Here is a 22,912-nt window from a genome sequence, read left to right on the forward strand (position 1 = left end):
CTACCAGCTCTCTACCTATTTGCATGATCTTGTTGCCTTAAATCTGAACTGCCAAATGGAAGACCAAAGAATAGCTCCTGGACTGCTGTGTGTGTGACTTGCTGAAGAGATGTTAGCATGCTATGTTTCCTATCCTCCACTTTGCTAAGTAAAACCAATGGCAATAAGCTCTAGTGTAGTCATGTGAGAATGAAATGTCTAGTTAAGCAAAAAAAAAAAAAAAAAAAAGAAAGAAAAAGAGAAAGACTATGAACGGGCATTACGGATACTCTTCAAGTATTCAGGGGTGCAAACTAAAGGGAGTCTTTTGGAACCATCCTGAACTAGAAATCTGGCAGTTAAGGGAACAAATCAATGGTAATGATGTGAATGGAATTCACATTTTTTCCTATTCATCTAACAGAAGTAATTGTTTACTCTGGGCAAGTGGACAAAGTGTGATGTGTTGTCTGTGGGTGAAAGGTTTTGTATCTTCCTTACCTTGGGGAATTCGTACAAGGCCAACACTCACACCAGCAAGTAAGTCTCCAAGAAGCCAATCCTTGAATCGATACACACACATCCATTCTAGGAAGGGAAAGATCGTAAGCATGCATCTTAGAAACTTGTGCCATGAGCAGCTGTGAGAAAGAAGAACAGAAACTTGATTACAATCTCCAAAGAAAAAGCCCACATAGCTAAGAAAAGGCACAGTGTATAATTCTTCCAATACAGCAGAGCTCCTTGTTAGTACTGTCAATATTTTGATATACCAGACGGGATAATTATTTGTTGTGAAGCTGTCCTGTGCATTATAGGAGGTTTATCAGCATCTCACTAGATAACCCCTCCCCCAGTTGTGACACTCAAAAACATCTCCAGACATTGGCAAATGTTGCCTGGGAGACAAAATCACCTCCAGTTGAGAGCCATAGTCATATATATAGCAAAATCGAAGCTTTATAAGCCCAGTGTACAAATCAAGTTTGTATTTTCATAGGATGTTTAGAAAGATTTAAACTTATCAACTTCCTAGTAGAAAATTTACTGTTAGTGCCTTCTCTTGATAAGGACAGTTTTTTGATATGTGATATCGTTGAGTGGCAGGGGCAATGAACACAAGTGATACCATTCCCATATACTAAAACTTTTACTAAACATTAACTCTGTGTAGTTTTGACCTATAATATGTAGAAATTTATTAAAATATAGGATATGGAGTTGCCATACTTAAGGAGTTAGAAGTGTAAATAAAAAGCAGTAAAATAAGACTTTGTTATCCTTTAACACAATAGATATCAACCAGAAGCAATTCTGTTTCCCAGGGGGAATTTTTGCAAAATCTGGAGACATTTTTTTATTATCATGACAGGCATCAAGTAGGAAGAGCCCAGGGATGCTACTAAACATCCTAAAATATACAGAACAGCTCCCCAGAAGAAACAATTTTCTGGTCCAAACTGTGAATGATGCTAGAATTGAGAAAACCTATTTTAACCTTTGGATCATCTAAAACAGAAGGTTACCATAAGTCAATCAATCAATTAATTAATTAGTAAACCTAGTTTGGTTTTAAAATTGCTTCTTACTATTTACATTTTACTATGAGCTAAAAAAAAAAAGAGTATGAAGATTTTTCATGTATGAGTTGTAGCTGGATAATTGGGATTTGATTATAGCAACAAATATAACTTCAGTGTGTGCAAGGCTAAAATGTGTGCTCAGAAGAGAATATGTTCACATATGTTTGACTCTCACAACTATGAGCATTATTATCCCTAAGGTAATTAGGGCCAAATAAGTGTAAATGATTTTGCCAAGGTCACAATAGTAACTGTGGGTAGAGCCGGGGCTAGAAACCAGGTCTTCTGATTCCTAGTTTAGTGTTCTATCCACTCTATTACTGCCTCAGTTCCTATTGACAGCTGTTAAATTCTGCTCAGGAGCCATGAGCAAGACCATTAGTTTAAAAGGAAAATAATACTGCTATTTTTATGAAAGTCCTTAGGTGTAAGGTGCAGAGTGTGCTCTCTCCAATTATGGCCTTCTATGGAAGTGTGTAGACCATGGCATGGGACAGTTTTTTATTCATCTGGTTCAGTCTCCCTTCCTCTCCTCCATTCCAAGTGCCACTTGGTAAAAGACCAGATGCCCTAGGCAGAGTCATCAAAGCTCTTTAGTATGGCAAAAAATAAAATAAACATGGAATATTGAGTATCTAAGACTGAAAGGAATCAAGGAGGGTGTTAGAGGAACAGAAATTGAAGTTAGTGGGGAATAACATAAGGATTTGCCATGAGTCTATATTTTAGTTAAGGCATCTTAAAAGTGAGGAATGTAAGTCAATATGACAGCCAATGGGAGATTTTTACTAGAAAGGGTGTATTTGCAGTTGCTAACTAAGAGGTAAAAAATGAGAAGAGATTAGGTTTTCTGTAGAAAGGAAGAGATGGTGTTAAAAAACTTTTTTTTAACTAAAAAAATTCCACTTATATCATGTTTTTCAGTTTAGTGCTCTACAAATATGCCTTAAATCCTCACAATTGACAAACCTTTAGCCAGACTTATCAAGAAAACAAGAGAACTCAAATAAATAAAGAAATGAAAGAAGAGAGACTATAGTCAGCACCACAGAAACACAGAAGATGATAAAAGAATATTATGAACAATTATATGCCACTTATTGGACAAATTGGGCAACCTAAAAGAAATGGATAAACTCCTAGAATCATAACACCTTCCAAGAATGAACCAGGAAGAAACAGAAAATCTAAACATACCTATTACTAGCAATAAGCTAAAGCAGTAATATTTTAAAAAACACCCAAAAAACAAAAGCCTGGGACCAGATACTTTCACCAGTGAATTCTACCCAACATTTAGAGAAGAATTAATACCTATCACTCTCAAACCATTACAAAAAGTCGAAGAGGAAGAACACTTCCAAATTCATTCTACAAGGCCAGTATTACCCTGACACCAAAAGCAGACAATGATACTAGAGAGAGAGAGAAAGAAAGATAGAAAGAAAGAAATAAAAAAGAAAGAAAAAGAAAGGAAGAAAGGAAGACAATAGAAAATTGTAGGCCAATATCCCGGATAAACATAGATGTAAAAATTCTCAATGAACTACCAAACTGAATTCAACAACACATTAAAAAGACTATACCGCATGATCAAGTGAGATATATCCCAGGATGCAAGGATAATTCAATATTTGTAAACAGTGTGATATGTCACATCAACAAAAGCAAGAATAAAAATTATATGATCATCTCAATGGATGCGTGAAAAGCATTTGACAAAATTCAACACCCAAATATGATAAAAACTCTCAACAAAGTGGATATAAAGGGAACTTACCTCAACATAATAAAGGCCATATGTGACAGACCCGTACCTAACATCATACTAATGGTGAAAAGCTGAACAAGACACTCCCATCGCTGTTATTCAATATAGTATTAGGATTCCTAGCCACAGCAATCAGACAAGAAAATGATATTTGAAATGCATCCAAATAGTAAAGGAAGAAGTAAAACTGTCACTATTTGCAGGTGACATAATACTATATATAGAAAACCCTAGAGACTCTACCAAAAGATTAATAAAATTAATAAATGAATTCAATAGAGTAGCAGGATACAAAGTTAATATACAAAAATATGTGGCACTTCTGGTCAAGATGGTGGTGTACGCTGACATGGCTCACCTCTTCACACAACCACATCAAAATTACAACTAAAATATAGAATAATTATCAGCCAGAACTGTCAGAAATTGAGTTGAATGGGTTCCTCAGGAAGGAAAAAAGGGAAAAACCAAACAGTAAAGGACACAATGAGAGATATGTTAAGAAAGACAGGAAGATCAAATTTTAAAGACCACATTTACTACATCTCTGCTAGAATCAATGAAAAAAATACCAGCATCTAGACATATTCTGGTAAAACTTCTGAATTTCAAAAAGCAGAACCCACAGTTATATTTTAAGCCTCTAAAGAGAAAAAAATCTCTGAAGGAACAAAAATCAGTCATGTCTCAGACATCTTTTCAGCCTTATTATCAGAGGACGATGACACAATTTGGCTTTAGAGTTGTGATAATAAGAAGATTGTGATTCTTAAATTCTATATTCAGTCAACTGTCATTCCTTTATGAAATAAATAGGAAAATATTGTCAGACTTACTTAGGAAGAATATTGTTTACATGCTTTTCTTGAAAAGAAAAAAAAACTTAGTGAAATATTCCAAGCAGCTGAGAAATGAACCAAAATAAAGAATTCTACTTGGAAGAAATTGTGATATATAAGGAATATTTGTGAGTGTGTAACAATAAATATTGAATTAAGTTTAAATCATTGTTTCAAATATAGTAGCCCCACAAAATGTAAAATCAAAATGAATTTTGAAAGAACAGAGACATCAAATAGAAATGGATAGTTTCACAAATAATTACTAGAGTCAAAAATCTCAAATTAAGCCAACCAAAAAAGTAGAATTATGAAAGAAAGGTATAGTGTAAGTAAATGTGTGCTGATTTCCTTATCTGACATTGCCAGGTTTTCAATAAACACTGTTTCATTGTATTTAACAAAAAAAAAAAAAAGAAAGAAAGAAATTGAGTTGAATGGAAATCTGACAACTACAGAATTAAAGAAACCACATCCATTGAGACTGGTAGGGGGGGCACAGGCATGAAATGGGCTGGTCCCCCACCTGCATGTGGTAGATGAAAATTCAGGAGGGATATCTGGGAAGCAAGAAGTCCCAGCCCACACTAGGCCACACTGCCCAGAGTTCCCATGCCAGTAAGCTAAGTCCCCACAACTTCTGGCTGCAAAAATCAGCAGGGAGTGAATCAGTGGAAGAAAATTCTGAAGCCCAAAGCAGTTCCTCTTAAAGAACCCACACACAGACTCACCAACTTAGACTCACTCCCTCTGAGCTTCAGCACTGGGGTAGCAGCTTGAAAGGCACCAGTGGTATAAAGGGAGGACTGAAGTGTTTGGCCTCAAGGTGAGCAGAGGCCAGTGTCCCTTTTCTAAACCTCCTTCCCACAGAGCAGGCAAGCTGGTGCCATATCTGTGACTCCATCAATCTGGCTAACACAGTTTGACCCACCTTGGAGATGCCCTGACACTACACCCCAACCAACTTATGGGCCTACAAGGTGAAGGTTTGTGGTCAGTGGTCACAGCCAGTCCTTCAAGCTGACTGGCTTGAGTAAGCCAAGAGCAACCAAGGCTCAACTACAAGAAGAGAGTGCACTTTTCCCACACGAAGGGCACACCTCGAGTACCAAACTTGCGTGATAGAGGAAGCTGTGCTACTGGACCCTACAGGACACCGACTACATTAGATCATACTACCAAGACGTGGAGTCAAAGCAGCTCTACATAATACATAGGAACAAACACAGGGAGACTGCCAAAATAAGGAGACAAAGAAACACAGCCCAAGTGAAAGAACAGACCAAAACTCCAGAAACAGAACTAAACTAAATGGAAATGAGTAATTTATCAGATGCAGAGTTCAAAACACTGATTATACAGATGTTCAAGGAACTTAGTGAGGACTTCAACAGCATAGAAAACATCCAGTCAGAAATGAAGGATACACTAATTGAAATAAAGAACAATTTACAGGGAAACAACAGTAGAGTGGATGAAGCTGAGGATGAAATCAATGATAAGGAACATAAGGAACCAAAAAACAACCAATCAGAACAACAACAAGAAAAAAAGAATCCAAAACAATGAGGATAGTATAAGCAGCCTCTGGGACAACTTCAAGAAGTCCAACCTTTGCATCATAGGGGTGTCAGAAGGAGAAAAGGAAGAGCAAGGAATTGGAAATCTACTTGAAAAAATAATGAATGTAAACTTCCCTAATTTGGTGAAGGAAATAGACATGCAACTCCAGGAAGCAGAGAGTGTCCCAAACAAGATGGATGCAAAGAAGACCACACCAAGACACATCATAATTAAAATGCCAAACGTTAAAAATAAAGAGAGAACCTTAAAAGCAGCAGGAGAAAAGAAGTTAGTTACCTACAAGGGAGTTCCCATAATACTGTCAGCTGATTTCTCAAAAGCAACTTTGCAGGCTAGAAGGGATTGGCAAAAAATATTCCAAGTCATGAAAAGCAGGTACCTACAGCCAAGATTGCTCTGCCCAGAAAAGCTATCATTTAGAATCGAAGGGCAGACAAAGAGCTTCCCAGACAAGAAAAATCTGAAGGAGTTCATCATCATCAAATCATTATTATATGAAATGTTAAAGGAACTTATTTAAGAAAAAGAAGATCAAAACTATGAAAAATAAAATGGCAAAAAATATGAATCTAAAAAACAAACTAAGCAAACAAGAACAGAGACAGAATCATGGATACAGAGAGCATTTTGATTGTTGCCAGATGGCAGGGGTGTGTAGGGTAATGGGTGAAGAGGTGAGGGAATTAAGACGTACAAAGAGGTAGTTACAGAATAGCCATGGGAATGTAAAGTACAGTATAGGAAATGAAGTAGTCAAAGAACTTATAGGCATGACCCATGGACATAAACAATGGTGGGGGGATTGCCTGAGGGAGTGGGGATGCTGGGTGGGTGGGTGGGGGCACAAAGGTGGAGAAATCAGGAGAACTGTAATAACATAATCAATAAAATATAATTTTAAAACATCTGCGGCATTTCTATATAGTAATAACAAATGACCAGAGGAGAAAATAAGAAAACAATCCCATTTATAATTGCATCAGAAAGAATAAAATACCTAGGAATAAATTTAACCGATGAGGTGAAGACCTATACTCTAAAAACTAAAAAATATTTAAGAAAAAAGTTGAAGAAGACCCCCCAAAATGGAAGGCTATATTATACTCATGTATTTAAAAGATTAATATCTTTAAAATGTGTATGCTACCTAAAACAATCTATAGACTCAATGCAATCCTTATCAACATACTAATAGCATTCTTCAGAACTAGAGCAAATAATCCTAAAATTTATATGGAACCACCAACACCACATATAGCCAAAGAAATATTGAGAAAAAAGAAGGAAGTTCATAGTATCACTCCCTGATTTCAAACTATACTACAAGGCCATAATAATTAAAACATTATGGTACTAGTACAAACACAGACACACAGATCAATGGAACAGAACAGAAAGCCCAGAAATAAACCTTTGCATTTATGGTCAATTAATCTATGACAAAGGAGGAAAAAATATACAATGAAGATATGACAGTCTGTTTAACAAGTGGTGTTGGGAAAACTGGACAGATACATGAAAAAAAAAAACTGGGCCATTTTTTTACACCATATACAAAGATAAACTCAAAATGGATTACAGGTAAAGACTTAGACATTCAACCTAAAACCATAAAACTCCTAGAAGAAAACATTGGTGATAAACTCTTTGATATCACTCCTAGTAATATCTTTTTGGATATGTCCCCCAGGCAAGGGCAACAAAAGAAATAAATAAATGGGATTACGTGAAACTAAAAACCTTCACAGTGAAGAAAATTATCAACAAAATGAATACAACCTACTGAATGGAAGAAGATAGTCACAATGATACTCGTATATCCAATCAGGGGTTAATATCAAAAAATATATAAGGAACTCACACAACTCAATAACAACAACAAAAACAAAAACAAATGAAAAAATGGACAGAGGTTCTGGCCAGTGTGGCTCAGTTGGTTGGAACATTGTCCTGTACACCAAAAGATCACCAGTTCAATTTCCAGTCACAGCACATACCTAGCTTACAGGTTGAATCCTCAATCAGGGCACCTACAAAGACAACCAATTGGTTTCTTTCTCACATTGATGTTTCCCTCTCTCTTTGTCTCTCCCTCCCTCCCTCCCTACCCCCACTCTGAAAATCAATGAACATGCCCTCAAATGAGAATAATAAATAAATAAATTTTAAAAATGGACAGAGGACATGATAAAAACATTTCTCTGAAGAAAACATACAGACATATGAAAAGATGCTCAACATCACTAATCATCAGAGAAATGTAAATCAAAACCACAATGTGGTATCACCTCATACCAGTCAAAATAGATACTATAAGAAAGTCAACAAATAACAAGTGTTGGTGAGGATGTGGGGAATAGCGAACTCTTGTACATTCTTAGTGGGACTATAAAGTGGTGCAGCCACTGTGGAAAACAGATGAAGATTCCTTAAAAAGCTAAAAATAAAATACCATATGACCCAACAATTCCACTTCTGGGTGTTTATCTGAAGAAAACAAAAACACTAATATGAAAAGATATATTATACCCATATATTCATTGCAGCATTATTTAAAATAGCCAAGATATGGAGCAACCTAGGTGTCCATTGATGGATGAATGTGATATAATGGAATATTACTCAGCTATAAAAAAATTAAATCCTGCTACTTCTGACAACATGGATGACAACATGGTATTATGCTAAGTAAATAAGTCAGACTGAGAATGGCAAATACTACATCATTTCTCTTATATGTGGAATCTAAAAGAAAAAAGAAACAAAACAAAAACCAACTCACAGAAAGAAAGACAAAATGATGGTTGCCAGAGAGGAAGTGGTTGGTGGAGTGGATATAAAAAGTGAAGGGGAATTAGTCAATAATACTGTGGTAACTTTGCCTGGTGACAGATAGTTACATGACTTAGTGTGGTGATCACATTGTAAGGCATATAAATGTCAAATCACTACGTTGTACACCTGAAACAAATATAATATTGTATACCAACTACACTTTAATAAAAATCTATAAACGAATCCTCACAATCACCTTATGAAATAGGTGGTATTACCATCCCTATTTTACATGTGAGGAAACTGAAGCACAGTAGGGCTGGATAGCTCACCTGAGGCCACATAGTTGGGAAGCAGGAGAACTGGGATTCAGAATCAGGCAATCTGCTTCTAAGTCCTGCTCTTTCAGGTTAAAATTCAGAAGCGGATAAAACTGTATATTTTAGAAGTAGGGATTAAGAACTGCTACGAAAGCCCATGGGAGGAAGAACAGGTCTGATTTAAGTGTCTTAGGCTAGGGTACAGGAGGGGTAGTCATATGTGTTTAAGATGAGGAATAAGTTAGGAAAAGACTATCTTTTTTTAGAGACAAGGCCAAAGTGGCCTCCAAATACCCTCTTTAATGTATGATGTCTGACCCATCCTGGAGCAGAGAAAATAAAGAGTAGTGTTGTAAGACTGGGAGGGACATCCAAGACCACAACCTGCAAAAGTCAGGTGACAAAGGAGAGGGCCTCAGAGAGAAGAGCGTCTGCAACTGAGCTGTGTGGAGAAGGCCCTCCTCACTTGTTACCCAACATATGCCAATTGTGGGTGATAGATCCAGAGTGTGAGTGAGGACAGCTTGAGTAATCAGGGTTAATATCACGAGGTAGGTCACAAAGAGTTCGTAATCATAGGCCTATAGACTCCCCAAGTCTGTAGATAAAATTCATGGAGGTATGCAAACTTAGGAAAATTATATCTTTATTTTCACTAACCTCTGAAACTGAAATTTATCATTTCTTTCAATTATGAATGCTAACAACAAACCAGAGTAGTATCAGCAAAACTTGACTTGGTCACCAATAGAAATCACAAATATTTTCATGTTATATTAAAATTGATGCAGATATCTTAAAATACCATTTATATTCATCACCACTTTGAAATTATGGTAGTTATTAGATCCACATTATTAAATAACATAATTTTGGGATTTTTCATATTTTGGTAAACTGTATTTCAATAAAACTGGTTTTCTTTATAAGCTTATGTGTTTTATGCATTGAAAAATTCAGGCCAAGACTATTCAATGGGAAAAGAAGTCTCTTCAACAAATAGTGCTAGGAAAATGGGATATCCACGTAGCAAGGAATGAAGTGGGACCCTTACTTTACACCATATGAAATTAATTCAAAATGAGCCAAGGATATAAATTTAAGAGCTAAAACTATAAAACTCTTAGAAGAATATATAGGAGGAAATCTTCATCATCTTGGGTTTCAAAGCAGTTTCTTAAATATGACACCAAAGTCACAGGCAACAAAAGAAAAAAAGATAAGTTGGATTTAATTTAAAAAAACAAAAACAAAAACTGTTGTGCACCAAAGAACACTATCAAAAGAGTGCAATGACAACCTACAGAATGGGAGGAAATATTTGCAAATTATATATTTGATAAAGATTTAATATCCAGAACATACAAAGAATTCCTACAACTCAACAAAAGACAACCTAATTTTAAAAAGGGCAAAGGAAAATAGACATCTCTCCAAAGAAGATATACAAATGACCAATAAACACAGGAAAAGATTGTCACCATATGTAGTTATTAGAAAATGGAAAAACAAACAGAATCCACAGTGAGATACCACTTCATACCTACTACGATGCCTGTAATTTAAAAAATGGTAAATAATAAATGTTGTAGAGGATATGAAGAAATCAAAACACTTGTACGTTGCTGGTGTGAATGTACAATGGTATAACTGCTGTAAAAATGTTTGGCAGTTCCTCAAAAAGTTAAACAGAATTACCACATGATCCAACAATGCTACTCCTAGGTATATACTTAAAAGAACTGAAAACAAAGACTCAACAGATACTCTTATGCCAATATTCATCACAGCATTATTCATAATAACCAAAAAGTAGAAACAACCCAAGTGTCCATCAACAGGTGAATGGATAAACAAAATGTGCTATATACATATAATGGAATATCATCAGCCATAAAATGAAGTACTGATTCATGCTACAACATGGATGAACCTGGACAACACTATGCTAAGTGAAACAAGCCACTTATGAAACACAAATATTGTATGATTCCACTTAAATGAAGTATCTAGAATAGGCAATTCATAGAGACAGAAAGTAGAAGAGAGGTTACCAGGAGACGGGTAGAGGGGGAAGTGGGGAGTTTTTACTTAATGGGTACAGAGTTTCTGTTTAAGGTGATGAAAAGTTTTGGAAACAGATAATGGTGTTGATTACACAATATTGTGAATGTCATTAATGCTGATTTGTACACTTAAAAATAGTTAAAACTGCTAATTTAGTTTTTGGGGTTTTTTGCACAATAAAAAAGTAAAAAAAATATTCTGCAAAGAGGTTCATAAGCTTTATCAAACTGCTAAAAGTTTCACAGCGCAAAAACAAGTTAGGAGCCCCTGGACTGTAGAACCACATAGTCTCAGTTAGTATCAGAGGAGGTGGGTCCCCTGTTGATGACCATGAGTACTGCATGGGCACAGCTGGATATGAGATTTAAAGGATGTCATTCCACTGCCATGAATTAATCCACCATGGTTGCTTCTTGTTGTTGTTTTTAGGAGACTAGTCATGGTGGTTAATCAAACAATGTATTTATTCAATATCATCCTTAGGTGCTGTGGGGGACATCCAAGGTCTCTGTGCTCAAGAAGTTTACAATCAAAAAGGTGCTACAAGACAAAGCACACACACACATACAAAAAAAGAAGAGAAATTGCACAGTAAACTAAGGGTTCTGATGACAGGAGCTCAGAGGAGGAAGACAGAAGTAGGCACCAAAAGGAGCCAAACAGGGTTATGCTGCTGCCAGCTTGGCGGCAACCGAGTGACCACACACACGCACCGGCACTGGACATGGTGTCTGAAGGTGGTGATGTCGATGTCCACGTTCCCAGAGGAAGCGGACTTCCTTCTGTGTTCCTGTTGAAAGGTCTCCTCATTGTACACATCTCGCTTAACATCGTAAGTGAAAGAACCTTCCCTGTATTTAGAGTCAAAACCGTAACTGCTACTCTCTGGTTGCATCATTCCTGGATGGATGAAAACAGATCAAACAAAAAACAATTTAAAAAAACCCAGACCGTTTTAAGTAAAATTTCCATATAATGATACCTTACATTTGCCTCACACATTGAAGTATTATAAAACTTTCTCATGGGTTTTACAATTTTATATTCAAAACCACCCTATGAAGAATGCAAGGTGAGAATCATTCTCATCTTGGAGAAACCGGAGCTCGGAAGTTTAAACAGACTTGGCTGTTACATAATTAGAATCAGGACTAGAATCCAGGTGTCCTCCTAGGAAGCCTAGTCTCCTTTATATTCAATTATGTTGTAGGAAAATGATGAAGAGGTAAAAGTCAGTATAATACCAATTTTCACTAAAATGCTAAGCATTAAGTGGTCAGTCAATACAGTGTCTTCTAACTCCTTCTCTGGTGAAATAGGGTACCTATCATTATCTCTTTATCCTTTCCTGTTCTTGCCAGCAATTGCCAACACCTGATTTAGTACTTGTCTATTTGGCCATTGTGTGTTTCCCACAATAAAATGTATATCTAAGAGGCAGAACTTTGACTGTTCAGGGCTTAGAATAGTGCTTGGTACTTAGCAGAGCCTCAACAAATATTTCTTAAATGACTATGAAGCATTCAATTAGTGGTATCATGGTGTAGCAGAATAAGCATTGCACAGGGTCTCAGGAAACTGTGGATCTAGTCTTGGCTGTTGTTCTAACTAGCTGTCTGATTGGGGGCACGTTTCTTAGAAAATAAGTTTCAGTTTCCTTGTCCATAAAATGACATGGTTGGACCATATGATCTCTAAGGGTCACATTAAGCTTTAAAACCCTGTATTGTCTTGCTCTTTTAAGAGAATGAGAAGGAAGAGTTAATGAGAATGGATACAGTTCCATCTCTGCGAGAAAGTACAACCATTCTTGATCATCTGTGTTTCTGAATAATAAATAAACTCTAAAATTCTTCCACATAAATGTAAAAAATTATATATATATATATCATAGCTATAAAATATACAGATAAACACAAAGTATATAGATCATACAAATAGTTCATTAATAGGTGAGGCTGGAAACAAGTTAAATGTATCATCAACTTCATTTTCCTTCAGAATGATCATGTATCATCATCATCGCCAACATTTACAGAGCACTTACTATATAGCAAACATTGCACTAGATTTTTTTCACGAGTTTTTCATTTAATTCCCAACAACAATCCCAGTTTTACTGTTATTCCTATTTTGTAGGTGATAAAACTGAGGTTTTAAAAAAGTTAAGTAATTAGGCCATAGTTACATATTGTAGTTTTACCCTGAAAGCATTGGGTAGCAGTAGTGTGCTATATAACACCTAAGAACTAAAAGTGACAAATTAAATAAAGAAGTGAGAATGTGGTTGGGGAATACAGAAGAGGATGGAAGAATTATTTTACAATGTGTCACTTAAGAGAATTAGTACTTCATGTCTTTTGCAGAAAAAAAGATAGAACTGTAAATTAATTAATCCGTCAGTCGGTCGGCAGCCGTCGTCTCGAGAGACGATGGTGTAGCTTCTTAAGAGTCTATCTGCACCGCCGAGAATGGCTGTGCAGTCCGACTCGGGAGTGACACGGTATCTGTCTCCTCCCGTGTTGAATCGACATCTTGCGATGACGCTGGAGTGTCCTCTCCAGTGAAGCTGAAGCTACAGAGCCTGGGCAGGGTGATATGGAGGATCTGCTGTTGCCCATGCAGCAGACCCCCCTCTCTTCGCAGCTGAAGGGTCCAAGGGAAAGACGGAGTCAATACAGCTTGGCTTCAGGTGCGCCGCAGGAGTTGCCGGTGTTGACTACAACGTCAAACCGCCTTAGGGACTCCGGGGACTCCGGCTCCGGATTTTCTGTCGGGGTTTACTCCCTTAGCCTTTCCCCTGAAGAGGTATGCCGCAAGGCAGCGGAGGTTTTTTGGAGTCAGAGTTTTCCTTCTCTGATGTGCCCTGACTGGAAGATCGAACCAGCGACACTTAGCTCGCAGGCCGACGCTCAATCCACTGAGCCAAACCAGCCAGGGGGGATGTCTATATAATACATGTATGTATACATATTATGTTTCCTTCTTCCAGATGATAAGCTGAATAAGGGCACAAAATAATGTCTGTTCTATTTATTGCTGCTTTGGCTCAGTGGATTGAGCGTCGGCCTGCGAGCTAAGTGTCGCTGGTTCGATCTTCCAGTCAGGGCACATCAGAGAAGGAAAACTCTGACTCCAAAAAACCTCCGCTGCCTTGCGGCATACCTCTTCAGGGGAAAGGCTAAGGGAGTAAACCCCGACAGAAAATCCGGAGCCGGAGTCCCCGGAGTCCCTAAGGCGGTTTGACGTTGTAGTCAACACCGGCAACTCCTGCGGCGCACCTGAAGCCAAGCTGTATTGACTCCGTCTTTCCCTTGGACCCTTCAGCTGCGAAGAGAGGGGGGGTCTGCTGCATGGGCAACAGCAGATCCTCCATATCACCCTGCCCAGGCTCTGTAGCTTCAGCTTCACTGGAGAGGACACTCCAGCGTCATCGCAAGATGTCGATTCAACACGGGAGGAGACAGATACCGTGTCACTCCCGAGTCGGACTGCACAACCATTCTCGGCGGTGCAGATAGACTCTTAAGAAGCTACACCATCGTCTCTCGAGACGGACGGCTGCCACCAATTATATAGACATGCAGTATAATATAATAATACAATAAAACTTATAGTATAACAGAAGATAATAAGAACTATAGAAAAATAAAGCAGGGAAAGGAGATAGTGTGCATCAGGAGAGTGGAAAGTTGCAAACAAAATGGGGGCAGGGGGCAGGAAAGACCTCACTGACGTGACTCTGAGTAAGGACTTAAAGCAGAAAAGAAAAAGATGCATGTGGGTGTGGTGATGAGAGGATTTTAAAAGAGGAAACAGCCAGTACAAAGACTCCCATACAGAAGTGGTCCAGCATGTTCAAACTAGGGCAGAGAGGACAATATGGCTGAAGAAAAGAGGGTGGAAAAAATATTAGTAGGAGATGTGCTCCAAAGTGTGTAGGGTAGCATAGGTCATTAGAAAGACTTGGGATCCAGCTTTTACTCCGGTGAAAGATGGATCTCCATTGGGAGGTTTTGAGCAGAGGAGTAATAGAATCTGGCTTAAGTTCTAAAAGAATTTGCTGCTAGTATTGGACAGTAGGAAGTGGGATACAGAACAGGGCGATCAGTTGGGAGGCTGTTGCTAAGATAGGGTAATAAATAGATGACATTGACCAGAGAGGTAGTCGTGGAAGTGGTCAAAAGTGGTCAAGTGATGTATCTGCACAGAATAATAGAAAAAAGGCAAACTCTTTTTATCCCTGGTTATTCATGATAAAAGTTATTTTAGTTATGCGTATATCGAGATAAATATTTGGGCCTTCAGGTGAGTTTAAATTACAGAAATTATTTTAAGCCAACCTATTCAGATACACCATCTCCCCTGGTCCCCAGTCAATGGCCCACAGTCTCTAAATTTTCTGAGTTTGCTCCCAAAGCAAGTACAGCGCTGTCTAAACTGTACAGATTGATATGTGCATGTCAATCAGTGACACATCATCATTATCTAGGGACACTCCAACATTCACGTGTGTATTCAAAGATCTCCCTGCTGGTTCATCCTATACTCTTTGAACTCTCTTTTGCCCATTTTTCACATTTAGTACAGATGTGTCTAATTGAATTATGTAAAGAAGATAACAGAGTATCTGACATCTAGAAAAATGGTGTCTGTTCTAAAGCTTTTAAAATGCAAAACCAATTTTTAAATTTAAAAATAAACCTTACCAATGTCATCGATATGAACTGCACATTGTGATGGATGACCAGCAAGCAGGCATACTTAAAGAGACAATTAGTTCTAGACCATTTCTGAGGTTAACAAAAAAAAACTTGAGAAAAAATGATATTCATGAGGCTAATTTTTGGTGCAATATTAATATGTATATATTCTAACATAAAGTAAAAGTCTAACAATTATGTAAATTTTTATTAATTTAAGTTGTATACTCAAGGAACAGCTAAGGGACACACTTGTACTGGTGTTAACAGCACGGATTTTGAGTAAATTTGTTAACTGAAAAGCATTTGTTTGGGTTCCAATTCCAGGTGTGAGAGTAAGCACACTCTATCACCTTTCCTGGTGAACAGGGCTACAGATCTTGGGCAGAATGCACGGATTTGCTGAGGGCTCTGAAAATTAAATAGTAGCAGCAGGTAGATTGGGGAAGATGGCCATTTGCAGTAGCTAGAAACTGTGGAGAGTTTAGCTGTTATTTTTTTCTCCACTGTCCCCAGCCTAAAGTCATGCAGCCCCCAACCTGGAAGCGGGGGGCTGGAGTATGGACAGAGCTCTCACAGACGTCAACCAGTTGTGTGTCTAAGCAATCCTGTAGCTGTAGCAGTAGCATCAGCACGGGGGCCCCACAGGAACCAAAATTATCAGGGAGTAGAATCTCCCTATCCAATTGGTGCAGCTGTAGTCCCAAAAGAGTGGACTGAATTAGCTTTGAAATTCTTCCTTGTAATTTTGTCTTGGCCCCAGATGTTGGCACAGCCATGGAACTATGTACCAGAGTCAGGTACCTAAAGGCCCAGCTTTCTGGAAAAAGGGCCAAAATGGGAAGCCCATAGGGTACCAGAAAGTACCGGGGAAATTACAAAGAAAGCTCAGGAAAGAAAACTCGTAAAGTTATTTATAAAATCCTGGGCTCCTCTCCCAGAGCTGTGCCTGCATGACTCTGATCCTAGCCAGCAAATTAGACTCTTGAGAACTCAACTAACAGAAAACCTCCCATTCTACACAGGCCGTGGGGTGCAGAGCTCTGCGGTGAGTGAACAGTACCACACAGACTCTAACTGAACTGGGATTGAAACCACCGCCATACTGAAGCCAGCTGAACTATTACTGTTTTTTTTTCCCCCACAAATACGGAATCGACACTTTGCTACATACTTTGCAAAAATGAAAATGCTTACTTATTGGTAAATAGCTTAGTCTAACAGAGTAGTTACTCTATTACAATTAATTAATACATGAGTAATATTTCCCCCTTTATTCCCCTACCCATAGGAATATTTGACCCAGTCTTCCTTTTTTTTTTTTTTTTCATATAATCTTACAATAAATTTCCATTACTAGAATATATCTTTTCCTGGCAACTAAAAGAGCCGAATTAACCTGTTAATTATATTGAGATTATAGTAACTGCTATCCTGGGTTAGATCCTGGGTCTAGAATCCAGCATCTTGTTTCTAAAAGCGGCACTAAGGACGGGTTGGTGAGAAGCAGACCATGTGTGAACTCAAGAAGAGCTGAAACAGTGGGGCTGGGGGAGGCAGCAGCAGCTACTCAGCTCCAGCAATTGTTGTCACAGGTTATGTTGGGCCCAGCGTGGCCAGATCTGATCTCCTCCAAGAGAAGCCATAATTCCAGATTTTATGTGAACTTCTGATTTCTAAATGTTGTCAATTACTTTACATATTTTTTAAAACATAGTACACACCTAACTAAATCCCTCTGTAGGGTGGGTTCAGTCTGTGGACCACCATGTGTCACTTCTATATCAAAAGCCTTGTTATTGAAGACACACACACAAAATCCTCTTCTCTTCCCATCACAAATTATAGTTTATCCCCCAAGAATTTCCCTCTTTTCCAAAGCCGAAGTATTTGTATTTTCTGTTGTCGTACCCTTTGGAGGTATCCTATCCCATTAGTTCACGGAAAGTAGTGTTTCATTTTATTGACTTCAATCTCCATCATTTATATTTCAAGATGTGGCCTTCATCTACTATACTTCGTTATACTGTTGAATTTAGTGAGTTCCTCAGAGTCCCACCATAATAGCAGGACCAGAATCTGAACTCAGCCTTTCTGATTCCGAAATAGATACCATATCCTAATGCAATGTAATCTCCTCCAGAGTGGAATTAATAATCCCAACCTAGCAGGATGAGGAAGATCTTCTGGAGCAGATACAATTTGAGCTTTGCTCTGTCTAAACTGGATGCAGGGAGTAGAATAAGGTATGTTAGAAATAGGACAGGATACACTTCAGAGATAATAAGGCAAGTAATTCAATAGATCTTAGTAAAGTCAATGTTAGGGCCCAAAACGTAGGTTGAGGCCTATTCTTAGAGGGTCTTGAATGCTAGGTTAAACCTGGATTTTTTAGCTACTTAAAGAGTTTGAGCGAATATAATATGCATAGAGACATACTTAGGGAAGATGAGTTGTGTCAATGCTATAATCTGGAGCTACGCTGTCTGGGACAGCAGCCACTAGCTGACTGAGGCTATTTAAATTTAACGTAATTAAAATTTTAAAAATTTCAGTTCCTCAGTCACACTAGCTACATTTCAAGTGTTCAATGACCACACGTGTCAGGGGCCACCATACTAGACAGCACAGACATAGAACATTTCCATCATCACACTAAGTTCTACTGAACAGTAATTGGAGCTAGAGACAGAGGTAAAAAGACAATTGGAGACTATTCCCATTACAGTAGTTTAAGGGAGGCATGATCAAATCACAACTTGGAGGACCATAGTGAGGATGACTAGGAGGGGCAAGTGGAAGGCTGTCATTAAAGGGCTCAGCCCACGACTGGCTCAAGGTAGTAAGGGAAAACACATGATTTCCTTACTGGGTTTTATTTTAGAAGTCTTCTTTGGAATTTCTTCAGCTCCATTATGTCTTTCTTGATTTCACAGAAACCTCAGTGGTTCATTTTTATGCACTAGCAGACCCTTTCCCCACAAGGTGCAATGACCAACTCCTACTGACAAGTGGAGGATGCTCTTTGGTGTGGAGAAGGTGATACATTTCAGAAAAATGTCATTCAAACTACATTGATGGGATAATGACTTTTCAGCCAAGACACAACACAATAAGGAGTCTCTGTTACTGTCTCCCAAGCATTAGCATGATGGGGCCTTTACACGAAGTGAGATCAACAACATGCTAAGCTCTACCCATAATCTTGAAGATAAATATTCACTTAGAGAACAATTCTCTGGTGCTTCCTGGCATTAGATAAAATATTTAGGTAGATGAACTCCTTACAGTTTCATTTTGTAATTCTATAAATGTGACAAAATTTGGGGTATATGGGTTCACTACAAACTAATAGAAATTAGTTTGATCTCTGTAGCCACACTCTGTCCTTAAATAAAAAGCATCATCACCACCCGGGAACTAGGTTAGAAATGCGAATTCTCAGGCCACACCTAGCAAGACCTAATTAATCAAAAACTCTGAGGATGGGTCAGCAGTATGGTTTAAGAAGGCCTCCAGGTGATTCTGATACACAATAAAGTATGTGAACCACTGTAAATGTAGCCAATTATTTTTATTTAGCCTTTCAATGCTAAGTTTGGGTCACTGTTAAAATACAGGCACTTTTGACCTAGCTCCTTCATCCCCGTAAAAGACCGCTATCTCCTCGCTGCTGTGGCTCAAGGGATTGAGCGTCAGCCTGCAAACCAAGTGTTGCTGGTTCAATTCCCCATCAGGGCACATGCCTGGGTTACACGCCAGGTCCCCATTTGGTGGCGCATGAGAGGCAACCACACATTTATGGAAAAAGAAAAAAAAAAGAAGACCCCTATCTATCCAGCCACCCATTGATTCATTTACATAATGTTGAAAGTACTTTAAAAGTCAAGAATAAAAAATTTAAACGTAACCTAACAAAATGTGAAATTCTGAACCGAGTTTAGTTGCAAGTATTTTTCTTCCAATATTGTCATCGTTCGTGTTCTCTATAATCATGGGAAGGTAATTTACTTCCAAATTTTCAAAATAAGCATTTGGAATTCCATCAGAAACACTTCCTTGTCGGTTACCACCGACGTTTTTATGGGGAATGTGTCTGGAATTACAGAAGAGGCACAAACAAAGAGCATTGCTTTCAGTGTCCTTCAGTCACTCTTCCTAGTGGCTGGGGAAGAATAAGAGGACAGGCCCCATGAAGCCGACTACTGGACACAGAACCTATCTTCTTGCAACGTGATGAGAGTATGACAAATTAGGGTGTGTTGGAGCGAACTCATTATTGGAGTGGGGACGTTGAAGAAGGTTTCACAGGAGGTCACTGGTAATAGATAGGGTTTGAAAAGAAGAGAAAGGAGCTAAGTGGGGGCAGTAGAAGTGGGGACTCAGTCACAGGGAACAAAATGAAGAAAGGCAGTGAGGTCTGAAGATAGGAGGCACATCTGGGTAGTCAGGCCTCAGGAGGAGATGGATGGGTGGTGGCCTGAGGCCGACAGCGGACCAGTTCTGGGGCTTCTGACTACTCAGGCCAACGAGTTTGAAAGGATTCACCTTGCAAGACGCACACAACTGTCATTGCCATTCCACGCGGCCTTTCAAAATTAGAGACAATACCTCCGAGAGATAAGCTCCGAGGGACGACGGTCATTCATTCATTCCACAAATTTTGACTGAGCTCCCGCGACGTGTCTGGCCCTGCAGGTGACGGACGCGGCCCCCGCCCGGGGACTGCGAAATGTAACCGGGGGCTGTCCCTTGCACCCGGACGCGGGCGCCCCCGGGAGCCACTGCAGCCTCGCCGCTTGTACCTGCAACCCCGCTACCCGGGCGTCTCCTGGCAGCGGCTCACCTGATTCCTCGGCGAGGGCGGGAGTGCGGGCGCCGGAGGCCCACGCCACTGCTGCGGGGCTGGCGGCGCTGCTGACCCGGACGCCGGCGGTTCCCGAGCCGTTGCGGTCGAACCTGCGGGCGTTCCGGCGGGCGGGCGAGGAAGGGCAGCGCGGGCAACGCGGGTGGCGAGCAGGGTACCTGGGCTCCCCTCCCGTGGAAGCCCCTAACCCGTGCCACCCAGGCCTCCACTCGCTTCCAGATTTGACTACCCTTGATCGAGGGCCTTCCTGATGCCAGGCCTCGTGCCCCGCACCCCACACGCAGTAATTCACTTGTAGTCTCCCCACAACTCCATCAGGTCGGATGAGGCACGAGGAAACTGAGGGTAGAGGGTCACCCAGATCTCCAACCCAAGCTCTTGATCCGCACAAGCCTGACTCCTTCCACTGAAGGACACTGCTGCCCAGGTCTCCTGCTCTGCTCTCTCCCCACTTACCCGCTTTAACCTCCTTCTGAAGCTCAGTCCCGGTCACTTTCTCACTATAGCCTTATATTCCTGACCGGCTGTTAGAATTTTACACTTGCTGGGCTGCTATATTAATGCCTAACGTTATCCACTTTACCTGTTCCTTTTTGTAAGTTGTCTCACCCCTAAAAGGGCAGGAATTTTTATCTTTCATTGACAGCTAAATCATCAGTACCGTAAACAGTATGGCAGATACAGTAAGTGCTCAATACATTTGTGTTGAGTCGTTGAATGATTGCCCTGAAGTTAATTGTAAGCTCGTGCAGGCAGCAACTGTGTGTGTTTTTCAATCCCCCCTCCATCAGAAGTGCCTGGCACCTAGTAGGCATTCAATGCCTATTTGTTGAATGAGTGAGTAAATGTAATGCTCACTTCATCTTTACCTTTATGGCCACTCTCACCTCATCATCCCAATTTTTTGGATAAGTTTATGAATTTCTTCCAAGGTTCCTCTCTTGCGTCCATTCACTCATCCCCTTGATTCCGCACTCCCAGCCCTCATTTTTTTGACAGTCACATTTTTGTTCTCATTCCTTCTTCAACTTTCATTACTTCTTTGAAAGCTCCCTAACCTGCAGGTTGGCTTCGAACATATTCAAGCACCATGTCTTTGTAGAATAGAGAATCCAGGCTAAACCACATTTATTTTAAAAAAAAAAAAAAAAAAAGGTTCACGCGACCCATGAATCAGATTTTAGGTTTTCTTTTTTTCCTTGAGGAGCACTGAGGATCCTGCACCACCTCTTAAATTGAGATCATAGTCATTGCTCATAATTTGTTCAACAAATATTTATGGGGTATCCGTTATGTTCTAGGAACTGTGCTAGATGTTGGGACAAGATAGGCAAAGTCTGAGCACTGCAAGGGATGCATAACACAAAGAGAATAATCATGGGAAGTGATGAGAATTGTCCTGACTTGGACCTACTTATTTCTTTTAGGGTTCAATTCTTCTGCTTACAGTAATAAGCTTTTGCATAGGAATAGGTTGGTAATGCTGGGGGTAGGTATGGGGTTATAACTTGCCCATTCACAATGATCTTGGTCAGCTTTATAAATGACCCTGTTAGGTGGAAATGTAAGAAAGGAATTCTCTTTCGCATGAACTGGATCTAAGGTCTAAGAAAGATCAATTAACTTGCCTAATAATACCACTCTGCCCTGTTCTCACTCTGAGAAGCTTGAATTAAATGCTTAACATCCTCTTCAGTAGAAGCTTTTCAGAGCAGGAGTCAGTTTCAAACCCTCAGGGTAGTGGTTTAAAAAGTGTTTCTCAAAGGGAGATACCAGAGACTTTCCTGAATCAGAACTGTCTGGGGTTTATTGTTAAAATATGCATTCTTGGTGCCCATCTCTGATCTATCTAATTAGACTTCCTGTGGGTCCTGGAAATCTGCATTTTAAACTCCCAAGGTGATTCTTATGCACATAAAAGTTTGAAAACTACTAGGAGAGTTTGGGTGTGATACGTCGCCTTTAATGCAGGGCTAATATTTGCTTTTGGACACATATCATCAGAATTCCGAACAGTAAGCCATATGTCCTTTGAACAGATGGGAATGCAACAGCTTTCTGGCAGGAACCTTTCTCTTTTTTTAATGCAATTATTTCTTGGAAGTTGGGGGTTCCACTGAGCAGGTGCTCAGCTACTGGTGGCGGCTAGTTGCAGTTCAAAGATCTTTTGGCTCTTTTCCCGACACCCTATTTGTCACTGTTGCTTTCCACCAAGCATTTGCCCCGCGGACCACGGTGAGGCGCACCCGGCATGTGTTACCAGCTTATCCTCTCCTTCCCAGGTCCGCCTTCGCGCCCTTAATAGGAACCAACGGCGGATGCCAGCTGTTGCTCTCTTCTCGCGAGAACTGCTTCTCCCGTCCTCTTCTCTCCTCAGCCCCCTCCCATGGGCAGGTTCCATATTGGGTAAAATCTCGGTTCGCG

At 39.6% G+C, this 22,912-nt stretch overlaps 1 protein-coding gene across 1 annotated transcript in view; it reads right to left on the reverse strand.

Annotated features, from left to right (window-relative positions):
• The window catches only part of SLC26A8 (solute carrier family 26 member 8), an 86,758-nt gene extending 74,942 nt beyond the window's left edge, over window positions 1-11,816 (reverse strand). The window contains exons 1-2 of the mRNA XM_090280421.1: window positions 11,632-11,816; window positions 481-620 (exon numbers count right to left, since the gene is read on the reverse strand). Coding sequence (XP_090136547.1) covers window positions 481-620; window positions 11,632-11,816 — 325 coding nt within the window. The remainder of the gene's footprint in view (window positions 1-480; window positions 621-11,631) is intronic.
• Window positions 11,817-22,912: the final 11,096 nt, after the last annotated feature.

This window comes from Furipterus horrens, unplaced genomic scaffold (assembly GCF_987537825.1).
Source record: "Furipterus horrens unplaced genomic scaffold, mFurHor1.1.pri manual_scaffold_6, whole genome shotgun sequence".
Classification (NCBI taxonomy): Eukaryota; Metazoa; Chordata; class Mammalia; order Chiroptera; family Furipteridae; genus Furipterus; species Furipterus horrens.